At 33.6% G+C, this 18565-nt stretch overlaps 1 protein-coding gene across 4 annotated transcripts in view; it reads left to right on the forward strand.

The window, feature by feature from the left end:
• The window catches only part of LOC123265059 (neo-calmodulin-like), an 81381-nt gene extending 68519 nt beyond the window's left edge, over positions 1-12862 (forward strand). For all 4 annotated transcript variants that reach the window (XM_044728659.1, XM_044728643.1, XM_044728651.1 and 1 more), the window contains 5 exons: positions 391-424; positions 2714-2815; positions 12382-12517; positions 12588-12736; positions 12805-12862. In XM_044728659.1, coding sequence (XP_044584594.1) covers positions 391-424; positions 2714-2815; positions 12382-12517; positions 12588-12736; positions 12805-12836 — 453 coding nt within the window. In that variant the 3' untranslated portion in view covers positions 12837-12862. The remainder of the gene's footprint in view (positions 1-390; positions 425-2713; positions 2816-12381; positions 12518-12587; positions 12737-12804) is intronic.
• The last annotated feature ends 5703 nt before the right edge of the window (positions 12863-18565 follow it).

The raw sequence follows: 18565 nt of genomic DNA on the forward strand, positions 1-18565 counted from the left end.
CTTGATCTCTAAGCTTACTCTCTATTATACATATACCAAGCCATATCCTACTCTACTCATACAATCTATAATGTGATATCCAACATTGCTATCAAACGGATTAACAAGATTTAGCCTTCACTCTGAAATCTATTTACTTAACGTTTGCATGATTACATGATAATAGTCTCCAGTATTACGAGGATAAACGATTTATATCACTATCGTAATTTACACCGGCTTACTAATCAAATAGATTGTCAAACTCTTAATTTAATGTAGTAAGTGCTCCTTCATTGTACAACCTCAAACTAAGAGTATATGATTTCGTCTTTGAATTCATATAAAATTTACTATTATTATAGCAAAGTTGTTTTACAGAGATAATTAATCAAAGTTTCTATTTTTCAGTCGGAATATGGCCTCACGGAGGATCAAGTTGCTGGTAAGATTATTTGATGTCTTTAAATTCATTAAATACTATTATACTCGATAAAAAACTTGAAGCTGAAATTTGTAATTAATTGAAATATTGTGCCTCGATTATAATTCGTTTAGTTATACAAAGCAATTGTTTTCAAATTTTGCCTAATTAATGAATTGAGTCATCAAGAAATAATTTCTAAGTACAACGTAATAGTTGGAAACTGTTTAGTCGCAAAGTTATACAGTAAACATGAATTTTGATATATAATGATAATCATGAACATAATTTAATCTAGATACACATATTTTGTAAATGTGTGCGTGTGTGTGTTCTCCTCACCTAGTAGGTCATTTGCATACGTAAATATGTATACGTAAATATGTAAATATGTATATACGATCCTTTGACTAGGTCATGCGAAGAACTGCAAAGTTTACATTTTATTAAAGTGCTCGGTATTTTTTTATAGAAATATGTGAGTAGAGCTACTAAAAAAGTTTTAATTGCTAGGACAGTTGAGAATTTTATTTGGAGCATGAACGCAAATTCCCTTTCGCGTGACTGTACAAAAAAAAATATTATAATAATGATAATAATTAATAAATGAAATGTATCGAAACTGTTTAATGCAGGGTATGTAGAATTTTGAATTAAATTGAAATGTTCGATGAATAAAGTTGGTTAGTTGAATTAAATAGTTAATAAATCATGTGAGAACAATTAATATTTCGAGATAGAGAAATCTATGTGATTTATATCTTTTTATTGAATAAGTGCTATTATATTGTGCAGTGTTGATTAAACTTTTCTTGTGCACTCTGGGCCGTAAATTTGTAAGGAACTATACATGAGAATTCGCAAGGCCAGATCGACTCGATTTCGATTCCCATTGGATTTCCGCATCGTTCGCACCCGTTGCACTGTTAGGAGTAAGAGTAATGGTATTTCTTGGGTTATATACATTGGGTTATATATATATATATATATATATATATATATATATATATATATATATATATATATATATATGTAATTCTCTGGCTTGGATAAATTCTCAAGAGAGTCTTTGAGCTCCGTATAAGATTAGATACAACGAAGAGAATTTTAAAAAATAAAAAATATCACGATTAAAAGTCACAATTGTTCATACTGTTAAAAATAATAATAATAATAACGTGAAAAAATCGTTTTAAGTTATGACTAAAAAATTTTAATAAAAAGGTAATAGAAAAATTAAACTGAATAATTATTCAAATTTATTCCGTCATTTTAAATTTAAAAAAATTTTTTGAGTCAAATGCAATTCAATTTTATCCATTAAACGGGTATTTTAAATAATTTTTCACGGTAAAAAGATCTACTGAAGCTAATAATGAATAATGGGATACGTAAAAATACACATTCGCAGAAATAAAAAGTATAGTACAATCTAATTTTCGATTACTTTAAATCAACTTTTATACAATAGAAGTACAAAAACTTATCCACATATGACAGCTATGGTTACGAGCATGTATGAAATATGTAAAAAAAAAAAAAGTATCGATACGAGTATTGGTGTGTCCCAGAATAATTCCCAGTTACAAGTGTATTGAGGACTAAAAATACAGTGCTGGATAGAAACTGGATAGAAACACGAGAACCCACTTGGGGGTTTTAAAATCGAGATTTATAATATCAAGTATCTGTATAGCGATAGTTATGAGAAGTGAGGAGTAGGTGTGGTACAGTATGATATAGACCAGTGTTGAGAATTCTGGCCATCTGCCCACTAGCTTGCAGAGCGCATTCTTACTCGTACATGGATATTTTCATGTATAAAACACTTCGCGACCACACAACGCACACAAATATTATTTTTTACACCGATATCACACATGAGCACATATCCCCGTCGAAACAAATGATTAATAGTCAACGGAATGATAGTGTAGGGGTGTTCTAAACTCTCGGCATTAGTGAGTGTCCAAAAGATATATAATATATGAATGCTGCCAGCAAGTTAACTTATTCACTGATCGTTTATTTGTCATCTATGTGCTTGTGCGTTTTCACCATCCAATTCGTGTACATACATTTATAATAATGTACTTTGGTCGGTTGCCGCCAAACAGTCGCCAAGCCTTTTTTTTTTTTATTAATCGCATCACTATATCTGATGTTATTTATGTTTGCTAGATAATAAAAGGTATTATGCGAATTTTTATTGTTACTCTGACCGAGATATTAGCTTATTAATAGTACCGTAAATCTTTACAGCATAATTTCAACTCATTATTTATTATTATTGTTATTGGTCTGTTACAGAGTTCAAAGAAGCATTTATGCTGTTTGACAAGGATGAAGACGGTACGATTACCATGGCCGAGCTGGGGGTCGTGATGCGCTCACTGGGGCAAAGACCATCGGGTAAATAATTATTTTACCTAAACAAAAGACTTGAAGCTCCCGTGATTAATCACCGGTTGTTGTATGTTATTAATCATGTGTCTAGACGCATAATTGATATAAACAGTATGAGACTTTACCATAAAAGTTAGAAAAATATTAATTTTTTAGATTAATATTACGATGTCAAGAAATTCTGTGTAAAGATCCACTAAGTATGGATAATAATATCAATGATATTTATCGTTTAATTGGCTATACACCGCATTAGCGTAGTCCCAATCTAGATAATTATAGAGGCAACAATTAGCCAAACCGAAGATAACCGATCTAGCAGTTCAATATGGCTAATTGAGCGATTATAAAACAGTCATATTTTTTTTTTAAGTATAAAATGTCGTAATTATGTTAGAATTAAAAAGCTTTCATTGTAATTTATAAAATATATTAATATTATAAATTTATCTACAGAGCGTAATAAATCAATAATTATAGAACTCATTCGGTATTGTATGATACCAATGACAATGACTGATAATTCATCGCGAAACCCTAGAGAGTGTGCCTTAGTAATGTAAATGTTAAATAACTAGTTAATTGGATACCTAAATATCCGGTTAATTAGCCGTGGTTATTTATTGTATGTAGTATGCGAAATAGGAACATCTATCAACTGACATAATTTTACAATCAATATTTTGGACATTTCTATTGATGATAAATGCATTGTTTATTAATTTCTATTAATTTTTTATGACTTTTACATTAAAATCAAGGAATTGACAGATTTATTTTATCTACTAAGATAATAATTAACGATATACATTACTTGACAGTATAAAAAAATTAACTTATCGTCGTTACAAAAAAAAAGATTAATTAATTACTAGTCATTATAACTTTAATAGAAGATTAAAATTTATGTAATACGTGTGTATAAGCTTAAGAAAATGGAATGCAATTTGTCGAGTATTGGAAAATTTTCTATAGCATATACTCGAGTAGTTGTTGTACTAAGTCTGTATAAGCTCCGCGCAAGTAATGAGGAACGAGATGATTCAACATGTACTCCACTAAATTTCCTTTCACCTTCCAATCTCTTAAGCTTTAGCTTCATCTTTATCCCCAATCAGGCTTGACTACGTCAAAAACACTTGTCTCAAAATCTTTTAATCTCTGCGAATATTTTTTTAACGATTTTCTCAAGCACTTACCACTTGTTCAGTGTATTGTAACTTTTAAAATCGATACAATTACATTCGAATTTTATTTTACAAGAGCACTTTAAGCGACACTTTATAATCATAATCACCAGGGCCTGGAAGTTGGGGCCAACAATTGCACGTAAATTAAGCGAAAAAAAACACGCTTGAATAAAATAATCGAAAAAAAATGACAAACGTAAACAAGTTAAATTGTTTACATGCAAAATATAGCCTCTAACGCAAATGTCAAATAAAAAAAAAAAAAGTTGACAGTAAAACGAGTAAAAATAATTTAAAATTATAATAAAAAAATAGAATAAATTTTAAAATGAGAAGGGAATTTTCGAATAAGTAAAATATATGAAAAAATGTTAACTATGAGCGCAGTATTTTTTTTAACTTCCCACTAAGAAAATTGAAAATTTCCAAAAGTCGGGAAGTTATTAGTTTTACCCCGTTTTTCGAAAATCGAGTTTTCAACGGATGTTGACGTTTTGAGGTCCTAGGAAGCCTCCCCGAATGTTTCCGCGGTGATGTCCGTATGTCTGTATATATGTGTGTGTGTGTGTGTGTGTGTGTGTGTGTGTGTGTGTGTGTGTGTGTGTGTGTGTGTGTGTGTGTGTGTGTGTGTTTTTTTTTCCCTTTTAGGGGGGGGAATCCTTTTTACGGATTCTAGGCATAGTTGTTTGGCCTGGATATGTGGCGACTCGACGCAGCGTCATACTAAAAACTCGACGCTAACGCCCCTACCCACTAAACCCTAAACCCCTTTCTCTTCTATCCTCTGATCCCCCATGGTACCGCCGTAAGGCATTTCTTCGCGGGGGTAGGAATTAGCTGCCGCTCTTCCTTCTGGTGGCTAAGATGTTATTTCTTCCTTCTAGATTCTGTCTTTTGCTCTTTTTCTCTCGATGGAACGCAGCTCTGTAAGCACTTCTGTGGCAAAAGTGTTCGTTGCATTCCAGGCAGCTTCTGAAGACAGCATTGCTTCTACGACTGACTCTGGTTGACTTCTCCTCTTCAAGATCCTCTCCAGCTCCTCACGTTGTGGATTAAAACGCGAGCACTCGAAAAAGACGTGCTCCGCATCTTCAGTGACTCCAGGGCAGGACGGGCACTCCGGAGAATCGTCATGCCTAAAGCGGTGAAGATAAGCCCGAAAACAGCCATGTCCTGACAACATCTGCGTTAGGTAGTAGTTGACCTCTCCGTGTTTCCGGTTCAGCCAAATGTCGATCTTTGGTATGAGACGATGCGTCCATCTACCCTTCTCTGCGGCATCCCACTGAGATTGCCATCGTGCGATGCTGTGCTGTCTTTGTTCCGTTCTGAGTTCTTCTGCGCTCAGTGTTGTTGACCTCTTTCGTTGGTAAAGGTTCCTTCTTTCTTCAGCTAGGACTCTGAGAGGTAGAGTTCCAGAAATTACGCACACTGCTTCCTCAGATATTGTGCGGAAGGCGCAAGCTACTCTTAGGGCACTCAGGCGATATACTGGTCCAGCCTTTCTCCATGCTTCTTGTAATTCTAGCGCATCGGCCCAAATGGATATTCCGTACGTAAGCACTGATGTGACTACAGTTGCCAACAATAGTCTCCTGCTCTGCTTTGGGCCTCCGACGTTAGGCATCAATCGTGCGAGGCTTGCCCTTACTACTGACGCTTTGGCACTGACGTGTTCCACTTGCTGTTTAAAGTTGAGACGGCATCAAGCATCACTCCCAAATATCGGATATAAGGTTGTGATGTGATTTCTTGTTCGCCGACTCTAAGATTGATGGTCTCTAACACTTTCCTGCTGGTAATAAGCACTGCCTCAGTCTTATGTTTCGCCAGTTGAAGATTCATTGTGTCCATCCACTGGTTTACTTGCTGGAATGCTAGATCAAACATGTGGTGAATCTCGTCCAGGTGTTTAGCGACAATCACTACGGCCACGTCGTCCGCATACGCTACAAGTTTAATATTTCTTGGGATCTTTAGCCTTAGAAGCCCGTCATACATGATATTCCACAGCAGTGGGCCAAGAACCGTCTCCTGCGGTACACCTCCGGTGATTTCGTACTCTTTCGGACCGTCCTTTGTGTCATATCTGAGGACTCTATCCGTGAAGTAGCTAGCTACTATTTTACTTAGGTATCCTGGCATCGTTCTTCTCTTTGAAGAGCTTGCATAATGCAGTCCCAGTTAGCAGAGTTGAAGGCGTTTTTGATGTCTAACGTCGCCACCAGGCAGTACTTCTTCGTACCACCCTTCCATCTGGTTCCTGCAATTGCCTCCTGGGCCGTAGTAACAACCAGATTGATCGCGTCCAGGGTTGATCGTCCTTTCGGAATCCATACTGGTTGTTTGCCAGGAGTGGATCTGCAACTGCTTCTATTCTTTGATGAATTATGCGTTCGAATATCTTACCGGCTGTATCCAGCATACAAAGTGGACGGTAAGATGACGGCTCTTCTGGTGGCTTTTTTCCTTTAGGGAGTAGAACCAGTCGTTGTTGTTTCCATTTCCGAGGAAATGTCCCTTCCTTGAGGCACGTATTGTAAACTTTCAAGAATAACGTTGGTGCTGCCTTTATGGCTGTTTTCAAGGCAATATTAGGGATTCCGTCTAGTCCCGGCGCTTTGTTATTCCCTACGCGGTTACAAGCCTCCATTAGTTCTTCTTCCGTGACAGATGGAATGTCTTCAGGGTTTAGCTGCCTTAACTGGCCGGTGAATACCGGTTGTTGAGGAAACAGCACAGTAACAATCCTCTCTAGGAGCCGCGGACACGTAGGCGACGGCATTGGCTGGTATTTCAGGTGGGCCGTGACCACCTTGTACGGTTTGCCCCATGGGTCCTTTCTCCACTTCTTCGACGAGTTCTTTCCAACAGCGTCTTTTATTATCCTTGATGGCTTTGTTTAGTTCCCGACGGGCCTTTTTATACTCTGCCACCAGTTCTGCAAGGTTAGGTCGACGGAAGCCACGCTGTGATATTCTTCTTTTCCTGAGGCATTCTTTACGAAGAGCGCTGATGTGATCGTTCCACCAGTGCACCGCGGGTCTTCTATTTATGCCTCGTTTTCGTGGCATACTGGCGTCACAAGCTTCGGTCACTCTTTTCATAAGTTCTTTAGTCTGATCTTCTGCGCATCCAGCGGTGATCGGGCCATTATCCAAAGCAGTCGTCAGCGTACCCACGTCGAAAGATTGTACTCTCCACCGAATGTGGTTAGGTAACCTACTAGTTCCTCTAGTATCCTGGTCATTTGATATCTCCCAGAGAATCGCGTTGTGGTCACTGGCAGTGTAGATATCCAGCACCTTCCAGTTGAGGTTACCTCGCGAGGCTGCTACTGACGAACGTGAGGTCTACGATGGAACTTGCGTCTCCTTTGGTGTAGGTTGGTGTGTCACCACTGTTGAGTAAGACTACGTCTAATGCAGTAAACGCCTCAAGTAACGCTTTACCTCGTGCGTTAGTTAGCTTGCTACCCCAGTCTACTGCCCAGGAGTTAAAGTCGCCGGCTATCGCGACTGGATGATGCTGCTTCGCGTCCTCTGTCAGTCGATCCAGAAAGTTAGTGAAGTCAACAATAGAGAGGCTAGGTGGTGCGTAGCAGCTATAGAAGCGAACGCCATCTACTGATACTGCTACAAAGCCGGCATTGCAATTATTAACTACGCTCTGAATGGGAGCTTGCCACAGGACCAAATGACGGCCCTAGTGGTCGTGTCCGTTTCCCCATAATTTGCCTTTAAGGCATTTATATGGCTCAGCTATTAGTACAAGGTCAGGCCCTAGTTCACGCACTGTCTGCAGAAGCAAGTCATGTGCAGCCTCACAATGATTAATGTTTAGCTGTAATATTTTCATGCTCGTTTATTTGTTGTCTTCTGAGAGCTTCTTGGAAAACTGGGCATTTACTAGAACCAGCCCGGTGGGCAGTATCTGTTGAGCCGGGTTTTTCATCACATAACATACACTTTGCTTCATTAGGGCATTTAGCTACTAGATGGTCAGTTTGTCCGCACTTAAGACAGAGCTTTGATCGATCTATTCCGCTTCTACACTGGGCAGCAACGTGTCCATAGTGCCAGCATTTGAAGCATGCTTGTGGTCTTTTCACAACTCTAACCCGGCAGTTCGACCAGCCGATCTTGATCTTGCCCCTTTCTCCCAGTACTGTCTGCGCTGTTGTTATTGGTAGTGTTACTAGCGCAGTTTGGGTACCTCTGTAGGCTGGTCTGATTTTGATAGCTCCTTCCGGTATCTCAAAGCTATCTCCAGCTACTTCCTGTAACGCCGCCCGTTGGTCATCTTTAGTTGTTGTGTCATCGATGTCCCGGATTTCTAATTGCTCCTGTGGGCCCTTACTGATGACTTTGGCCTCCTCTTTCAGGATACTCTGGATCGTCTTTTGCAGAGCTTGTCCTTTGTCAGTGCTCTTTCTAGAGAGCTCGATGAGCATGTCTCCGTCTCTGGTCTTGCGGATCTTATCAACCGTATCGCAGACTTGCTCATTAGGGACTTCCTTCTTTATTCGGCGCAGTATCTCAGCATAGTTCGCCTTTCAACAGGCCGAATTATTAATGCGTCCGCTCTGGTGAATTTTAGCGGTTTTTTCCGCTTAGGCTCAGGTGGTGACTTCTCAGACAACTGCTTCAGGAGTTGCTCTTTCTTCCTTTCTTTCTTCTTTTCGCTCCTAGACTGTACTTTTTTCCAATCAAGCGCCTTCGGTTGTTCTCTGGTCTGCACTGCCTCTCCTTGTGGAGGGCTTTTCTTCATATCCTTTTTCTTCACGACTCGATTGATTGTTGGGTCAGGAGAAGGTCGGTCTTTTCTCTTACCTGACTTGCTGCTGGCTTCACTTTTGTCTTCCGCGACTGATTCACCGTCACCTTCAGCTCCGGTGTCCATTGCTTCGTCAGTCACGGCGACAGCCTGACAGGCCTTCTCCGGTGTAGCATGGGATATGCGCTGCAATGATGAGCGCCACTCCTCGTCTAGCTTCTCAAACCTTTGAAGGGCGTTAGTTACACCGGTCATCTTGGATTTTATCTCTTTGTGAATGTTGACCTTTGGTTGGACGAAATCATTCAGCTCACTAATCAGCTTTTCAAGGCGTTTGAGCGCTTGCGAGCGCTTCATTTCAGCGCTTGCGTCAATCGCTGCTTGTTGGGCATGTAGCCCGTTTCCACTCTTGTTTGTTTCCTGTAGGTTACTCATACTTTTTTGATTTACCAGCGCATCGTACGGAGTGGAGCGGGTTGTCATAACTAAGAACGGGTGTACCCTCGGAGATAGTACTCCTACCCCAGTTCCCTGAGGCCTAGCCGACACTTAGCCAGTCCCGGAATACACGTACGGACTAGGACTCGCTCGGAGCGGTGAAGATTCCGATCTCTAACACTCACTGCGTACTTCCTGATCAAGGCCCGAAGTGGCTGGCTCCTGATCCACTGCTGCAACTTACACCTCGGCAGAGCAAGCTCACATCAGCCGTGGCCTGCATCGTCGGAAACTACGATACAGGTTCCGGTCACTCCCAGTGGGTCACAGCAGAGAACGATCGTCTTGTTAGGTCAGTTAGTGTGACCAACCCATTTAAAGGGGAGTTTTGTCCACGGGAGCTTATTTTGTTTGGTTATTTTGCTTGGCTCCTACCCGCTGTACCTCATCAACTAAGAGATTAAGTGTCATCCAAGGACAGCGAGCGTTCTCCCATCCGCTCGGGGAGACGCGCCCGGTAGCAGTATCTCTTCTGCCCCGAGTGTGTGTGTGTGTGTGTGTGTGTGTGTGTGTGTGTGTGTGTGTGTGTGTGTGTGTGTGTGTGTGTGTGTGTGTAGCCGTATGTAAACCTCTCATAACTTTTGAACGGCTCGACGGATTTCATCGCGGTTGGTGCCATTCGAAAGGGCTTGATTAAACTTAGATTTTGAATACAATTTGGAGCGATTTGAACCGGTATATTTTGAGAAATCTCAAATTTCAGAATTATTTTCAGAAATATTTTTTGCTACACATTTTGCTCGGTATCTTACAAAATGCCTTTTCTCACCTCCGGGCGGAAAGCGTCAATTTTCCTCCCGCTGCGCTAAACGAAAATGCCGCTTTCCGCCTCCGTCGAGGAGAAAAATAGTATACACACCACGGGCAGTAAATAAGAAAGCCTCAGATCACATGTTTATTGACCTCGGCTTCGCCTCGGACAACAATTACATGTGATCTGAGACATTTCTTATTTTACTGCCCTAGATGTGTAATATACTATTTTTTGCTGAACGGGCAGAAAGCGTCAACTTTCGGCCCGCTGCGATAAACAAAGTTGCCACTTTCTGCCTTCGTCGAGCAAAAAAATAGCATACACTCCTCGGGAAGTAAATAAGAAAGCCTCAGATCACATGTTTGTTGACTTCGGCCAAAAATTACTTTCTTCGGTGTGTAATATACTATTTCTGCTTGATGTAGCCAGAATGTAGCAACTTTGTTTAGCGCAGCGGCCATTTTTTTAATTTATTTTTTTCAGAATTATTTTTTAGTACACATTTTGCTCAGTATCTTACAAAATGTATTTCTCAGTGTATCTGGCCGAATATCTAAATCGGTTTCTATTTTACTATCTCTTTAAATATTTTGTTTAAATTGGAGATAAAATTCAAGACAAAATTCAGTACAACATTAAATGTGAAATCCAAGATAAAACTCAAGACAAAATTAAGGATGAAATTTAAGAAAAAATCTAAGATAAAATTCAAGACAAAATCTAAGATAAAATTCAAAACAAAATCTAAGATAAAATTTAAGAGAAATTTCAAGACAAAATCTGAGATAAAATTCAAGACAAAATCTAAGATAAAATTCAAGACAAAATTTCAAGACAAAATTTCAAGACAAAATTTCAAGGCAAAATTTCAAGACAAAATTTTGAGATAAAAATTCAAGACAAAAATTTCAATACAAAATTTTAAGACAAAATTTCAAGACAAAATTTTAAGACAAAAATTCAAGACAAAAATTTCAATACAAAATTTCAAGACAAAATTTTAAGACAAAAATTTCAATACAAAATTTTAAGACAAAAACTAAAACCAAATTAAATTTCAATTTGGTGTTGATATTTTATTTCTCCACCAGTAATCAACTGTTATTTCTCCAGGGTTGAACTTGGGGCAATATACTTTTGAATTTTTCTGCAGAGAATTTTATTTTCCATAATTCTCAATAAATATAAAATTTAATCAAGTCAATACAAAATAATGGAATACGGAGAGAAAGGAATTGATGTTATTCCTACGTAGAATGGTAACCATTACTATGTTACATTGTACGGAAATTTTTGTGAGAATCCTGTGTAAATTTGCAGAGAAAAATCTAAAAAATTTTGATAACAATATGAAAAATCACTCATTCGATGTGGAATTAAATTCTAAAAATAGCGTTGTTTTTTTTTCATTTTTGATAAAAATTTCAATTTTTATCAACTCTTGAATTTGGATTAGCAATCTAATCCTCACTCTGCTACTAGCTTCAGCTGATTACGAGAAACAAAAAATATCAAATTTTTTACAGCCTATCAGAAAGCTTGGCTCAGACTATCTTTTTTCTCTCTCTTTTAGCGAAACCAGATTCCTGGCCCTAGTTATATATAATTACAATCGTGGTCATTAATTTAAGTATGTTTTTAATATTACTGGAAAATAGCCGAGGCTTTGCTAGACCGGAAATTTTTTTTGTGGTTTTTTTGAGATTTCTCAAAATATACCGGTTTAAATCGCTCCAAATTATATTCAAAATCTAAGTTTAGTCAAGCCCTTTCGAGTGGCACCAACCGCGATGAAATCGGTCGAGCCGTTCAAAAGTTATGAGAGGTTTACATACGGCCACACACACAGACACACACACATATACAGACATACGGACATCATCGCGGAAACATTCGGGGAGGCTTCCTAGGACCTCAAAACGTCAACATCCGTTGAAAACTCGATTTTCGAAAAACGGGGTAAAACTAATAACTTCCCGACTTTTAGAAATTTTCAATTTTCTTAGCGGGAAGTTAGAAAAAATACTGCGCTCATAGTTAACATTTTTTCATATATTTTACTTATTTGAAAATTCCCTTCTCACTTTAAAATTTATTTTAATTTTTTATTATAATTTTAAATTCTTTTTACTCGTTTTACTGTCAACTTTTTTTTTTATTTGACATTCGCGTTAGAGGCTATATTTTGCATGTAAACAATTTGACTTGTTTACGTTTGTCATTTTTTTTCGATTATTTTATTCAAGCGTGTTTTTTTCTCGCTTAATTTACATGCAATTGTTGGCCCCAACTTCCAGGCCCTGATAATCACATTATTATTTTGATGGTTATAATGATAAAATTGTGCTTTTCAGAAACGGAACTTCGAGATATGGTGAATGAAGTTGACCAAGATGGGAATGGTACTATTGAATTCAATGAATTTTTACAAATGATGTCGAAGAAAATGAAGGGAGCTGACGGTGAAGCTGAATTACGAGAAGCATTTAGGTAATTTTAATTTTTTTAAACAATTTAAGTGAGAAGATTTTTATTTATTTTTTGAATTAATTTCTAACAGAGTATTTGATAAAAACAATGATGGGTTAATTTCATCAATGGAATTACGACATGTAATGACGAATTTAGGAGAAAAATTATCTGAAGAAGAAGTCGATGATATGATCAAAGAGGCTGATTTGAATGGTGATGGAATGGTCAATTATGAAGGTAATTTATTCTGTAATTGATGTAAAAAGAAAAATTTTATAAGAAGACTCACGCATGATTAATTTCAGAGTTTGTGACAATCCTGACGTCTAAGAATTAGTTTGTATGACAAATTTAAGAAGAGATGAAAAAAGAAAATCGATAAAATACTTCGACCACTTCTAGAAGAGGATTTAAAAAACTTCTATGCTCCTGATGAAAAATTTTTAGTTGGTTAATACAGATGATAAGTCGAATAAACTGGAAATCTCGAAAAACGTAAGCTTCGAATGAAGAGTATTGAGGTCATACAAAAGTAATAAGCATAAAAGAAATGTAAAATAAACTAAAAAACATGAACGAAAAGTTTCTTCGTAACAATATTCAGACTATCAAAAACCCTTAAAAAAAGTTTCAATTTCAAGACGACTGTAATATTCCCACCAACTTCAACGAGTTGCTGTATTACTAACGCTCCTCCGCTGCACAGCTGCTAATTGCATCGTCAAAACTATTTATACTATAATTCAAAGTTAATCTGTTGGTAGATTAAGAAGGATGAAAAAATAAATAACTAGTTTTTTGAAAGGGGAATTCGACAAACATTATTAAGTTGCATCCAAAAATAATCAACTGAGAGCTTCGGTTAACACACATTATATTAAATATACATGTGTGTTTCTATATTACTATTTGAAAATTATTAAACTTCACAGACTTAATTAATACAAATGAACAAAACAAAAACGGCTTTAAAATATTGAAGAAAGTCTTTAATATAAATTAAATGTTTATTTGCTACATCAAACAGCCATATTGATAATTAAAAAAGAAGAAACAAAAACAACTTTATGATAAGTTAAATTTCGCTCAATTAAAAATATAAAATTGCCAATATTGTTCGGATTTGAATGAAAATAATTTTTTTAACGTATATTATTTTTCGCGCGTTGGAATTTATTTGAATAAATCCTCAAAGGGAATAATAAAAAAAAAATTAAAATTAAAACGTTGCAACGTTACTGAACTGAAACCGTACAACATAGATGATTCCATTTTATTTTTGTTTTTAACATACTTGTTTTTTAAATAGCTAATTAAGTAATTACTTATTTAAACTCAAATAAATTTATTTAAAAAAAATACACGTTAACATTACTAGTAGCTGTTAAAAAATAAAAAATAAAATGATAAAAAAAAATAAATATTTCGACGTTAAGTAAACTCAGTAACTTCGTCACTGTTTTTCTCTATCATTACACCCGCTAGTAAATAACGCACTTATAATGATACACACAAAGAATCCTTGAAGATCTAAAATTAAAAAGTTAACTAACAAAATAATTGATTAATACAATTAATGAATAAACATAATAAATAATAAAAATTGATCCAATAGACACTAGATTAAACATTAAACATTTTTCAGGCATTGCAACATATAATAGACAAACAATGCGTGAAATCAAATGTAGTTCAATAAGTGATGTGGCTATTAGATAATATTTTTGTCGTTTGATATTAAAAAAAATTATAACAAGTAAAAATCTAACTATTTTAGAATATGTTGTGTTAAGCCCGTGCCCTAAATTATGAAAAAACTAAAAAAACATCTGATTAACTAAAGAAAAAAATCAAATGATAAGCAAGATTGAGCTGAGAAAAAATTATCATATATTATTTTTATAATCATATATCATATTAAAATTTTTATATAATTTATATTCATATCCGATTGTATACAAATAATTTTTCACAGTAAATACTTTTATATGGTTTAATATAATGGTATACAAAATATATTGATATACAGGCGTGTTTATATTCATTCATATATAAATGTATAACCATATCGTTTATGTATATTCGTATAAATATACATAAACATATATATGGTGGTATGTGATCGTGATCATGAAACATATATATGAATATATAGGACTATATCTTCGTTATAATTAGTATATTTATTGTTACATTTGATATTATTACTATTATTGTTATATTTGAATTTATTTCATTCTTAACGGGTTAAAATTTAAGAATTAGATATGAATATATTTTATTAATAAATATTATCATATATGATAGTATAATATTTGATCATTTTTTCGCGCAAAATAATATTTGCGCAGGGGTGTGATAAATGAGCTGAAAATAAGAACCGGTAACGTCGATTATGTTATCAAGAGATTGACAATAAGTATTGGGTTATTTACTTGTATGTTGAATTAAAACGTCCGAAAAAAATACATAGAATTACTACGACATACATATATATACCTATACATACGATATTGCATAATATTGTGGGTACATATATCTATAAACATACGCCCCTAAACTACCTGCAATGCTACTGCTTGAGAATTTGCGAGGGCGCATATCAAAATGGTAAAATATGTGGGTACTGATAATAAAAAAAATAAAAATATATTATATATGCAACTGAACAAAAAAATATATACACATAAATATATAAATATGAAGTAAATAAAATGAATGCCACTATCGACGTTTTCGTTTATCACTTAGCGTTGCAATACGACAAGGATCGATCGACATTCACAAATAAAGTAGAGCGTTCACGAAATATAAATAAGCAACAGTACCTTGAAAAATACTCTTCAGGGAGCTTTAAATGTGTGAGAGACGGAAATAATATGTAATAATGCAATGAAAAAAAAATATATATATATACTGAAACAAATATTATGTTACGACAGGGTAAAAATAACTTGCACTTATATATATATATACATACTTATGTCAAGTACAAGATTATTATGATCATGATAATGAAGGCAATGATGATGAGACAATTAAAATAGTAATACAAAACGTCCCAATGACGATTATATACATACGTGACAGATTTAAATATATCTATCCGAATGGTTAGTCGACTAGGACGGCCTAAGTTTATGCTTTTAATTAAAATTTTACTTATTTAAAACTTTAAATAATTGAATTAGCCATTTTCCAATGGCTAAAGTGTTCACTTTATTACTTCAGTTACTGATGATAAAATACGTAATAATATTTTTTTTATATGTGAAATAATTTAGTTTGATATTGAATTTACACGAAAATATTTAGTATATTAGTTGTATATATTTATTTTGATAATTTAACTACCGAAAATTAATCAAGTTAAATAATAGGCCGTTTTAACTGTATCCGAAATTATTATTCTAATTATTTATAAATAATAAATACTTGAATTTCATGATTCGGTAACAAATTAATTTATGATTCGAATTGATTAATTTATTTGGCTCTAATCAAAAAATTTTTGTAACTCAAGTAAATTACAAAGTTTTTAAGGTTGTATTAAAAAAATACCTGAAATATTAATTTATGAATTATAATTCAATGAATCAATTATCGCAGCTTATGAAGTCACAAATTATTTAATGCTAAGGTCTTCCCTATTATATTACTCTTGACTGCGTTATGAAATTACCGTTTTTAATAAATTTGCAACCGTCGTTACAAAATGTATTATAGTTTGAAATAATTATAATAATTACAACGAACCTTCTTTATATTTAAATGATTAAGTAATTATTCAAATCAAACATCTAATCAATTATTCTTAAATTACATAAACTTTGTTATATACAGTTTTAAGGTAAATACTTTGGTAAAATAATCGTTCAATACATGGATTGCTTAATAATTAAATAACCGAAAATTTTAGTTCAATTTCTCGTGAATCAATTCATTAATTATTCAAGTTATTAATTAGTTCGTTTTTAAATTACTTTGACATCTCACCATTGTAAAAAAAATGGGAAATTGTATTGATATATATTAAATGTATAGTAAATTTAGAAGATATCATATGTGTGTTGAAATTGCGAAAATAATCAAATTAGATACTTAATTATAAATAAACAAACATAAATCCATCTAGACAAATCCATTAGTTTGATAATAATATTTAGATGTTAAATAACAATCATAAATAATAACAATGTCACTTTATGATTATATGCGTTTTGAATTGATATATATTTTAAAATTCATTTTTTTTTATTGTGTTTAATAATTTTATTATTGTAGGTATTAATGTTTTTAATGTCTTAGATTCAGTTATTATAAAATATGTTCTTGTACCTTGATAAATGAAGATGCCCAAACAGTTAGTATCATATATAAAACAATTAAATAATCTGCTAAGTATCATTGCAGCGTCGAAAGACAAGAAAGATATTTGCGGAGTAAAAATAAATTCCGTGTCGCATTTTGTTACAAGTTATGAAATTATTTAAATATTCGTAATATAAATATACTGTGTTGATTACATACGCGTAAGATTAATCATTATTAATATTTAATTCGTCGAATTTTTCTCTTGTATTTTTAATAATGCATACCATCAGCAGCTTCTTAAATTGTTATTATTAAATACTTTTACTTGCGTTGATACGATAAAAGACTATGGAGAAATATTGATCAGATAGTTGAAAAAAAATGTTAATTTGTTGTTAAAAATTATCTGTACGTTACTAAAAAAAAAATATCACGATAAAAATAAAAATATTTATTTAACTCTTGGTGGGCAATTTCAGAAAAATCATAAAATGGTTGGCCTAAGAATTGCAGTTTAAAAATAAATCTACTGTTCAGTATAGCGAAAAATAAAAATTGAAAAGTTAAAAAATTTGACGAAAAAGTCAACGAGATTATAATTTATAATAATAATTACAAATAACAATAATAATATTAAATAAATATAATAATAATAAAAAAAAGTCTTTCATTAATTTATTAACTCAATAATAGAAAAAAAAAAAAATATATATATATATATATATATATATATATATATATATATAAATATGAATAAATAAATATATGATAATTATTTCATTATAAAAAGGGGTGCAACAGCTGGACTGTGCGTTTATTATTTGCACTATAAATTTATCGATAAAAAAAATGTTTCAATAGATTATTTAAAGAAATTATTCGCGACTATATAAATATATGCTTGTGTATTTGATTGAAATATATAAGAATTATATTAATGATAATACATTATTTATAAATATATACACTTATATGGAGCACATAATAATGTACTAAGCGCAAAAAAAAAAAAAAAAAAACGAAAGAGCCACTGTAATGAGGGTAAAATATTTTTATTTTTTGTTACTTAAAACAAATATTTAAAACTAATGTTTCTAAATAATTATATAAGGATTATTTACCAAGTTATTTTTCTAGCATAAATTTTTAAAGTTCATGCGTGCGCGGTTAAGAAAAATTTAGTAACAAAACAGTTGTACATGTACACTCGTACAAACAATAAAACACTAAAAATTTCAATTTTAAAAGTCACGGATAATAATAGAAAAATATTTATAAAGAATAATTATATTAATTAGTTCAAATATTGAATTTTATTATTGATTTTCGTGACGTTTAAAATTAATGGCATGGTGATTAATGAATTTCGAAATGCAGCCGTTTAACACTTTTGTTTTATCGACTTACGAGCTGCTAATTCAAAATTAATACTAATTTTATAAGCAGCTTAGAAAGAGATAAATCAAAAATGTTAATAAACGTTTTGAAATTTTGATCGATTATACGCACATTAACTTGCTACTCAGCGATGCACTCAATCTCTAAACCACTCTGTACGATTAATTTGAGTATTAAGTTTTTTTTTTTTTTTATTATCTTTGAAACTTTATACTTAAAAAAAAACCTCAAAGCACAACACAACTGAATTCCAATAATGTTGGGAACAAAGAATCATAAAGGAAACAAACAAAAAACTAAAACTAAAAAGCACAATCAGCCAAAATAAGCCGGAGAAATATTTGGAATTGAAAG

Source organism: Cotesia glomerata, linkage group LG1 (genome assembly GCF_020080835.1).
Source record: "Cotesia glomerata isolate CgM1 linkage group LG1, MPM_Cglom_v2.3, whole genome shotgun sequence".
In the NCBI taxonomy this organism is placed as follows: domain Eukaryota; kingdom Metazoa; phylum Arthropoda; class Insecta; order Hymenoptera; family Braconidae; genus Cotesia; species Cotesia glomerata.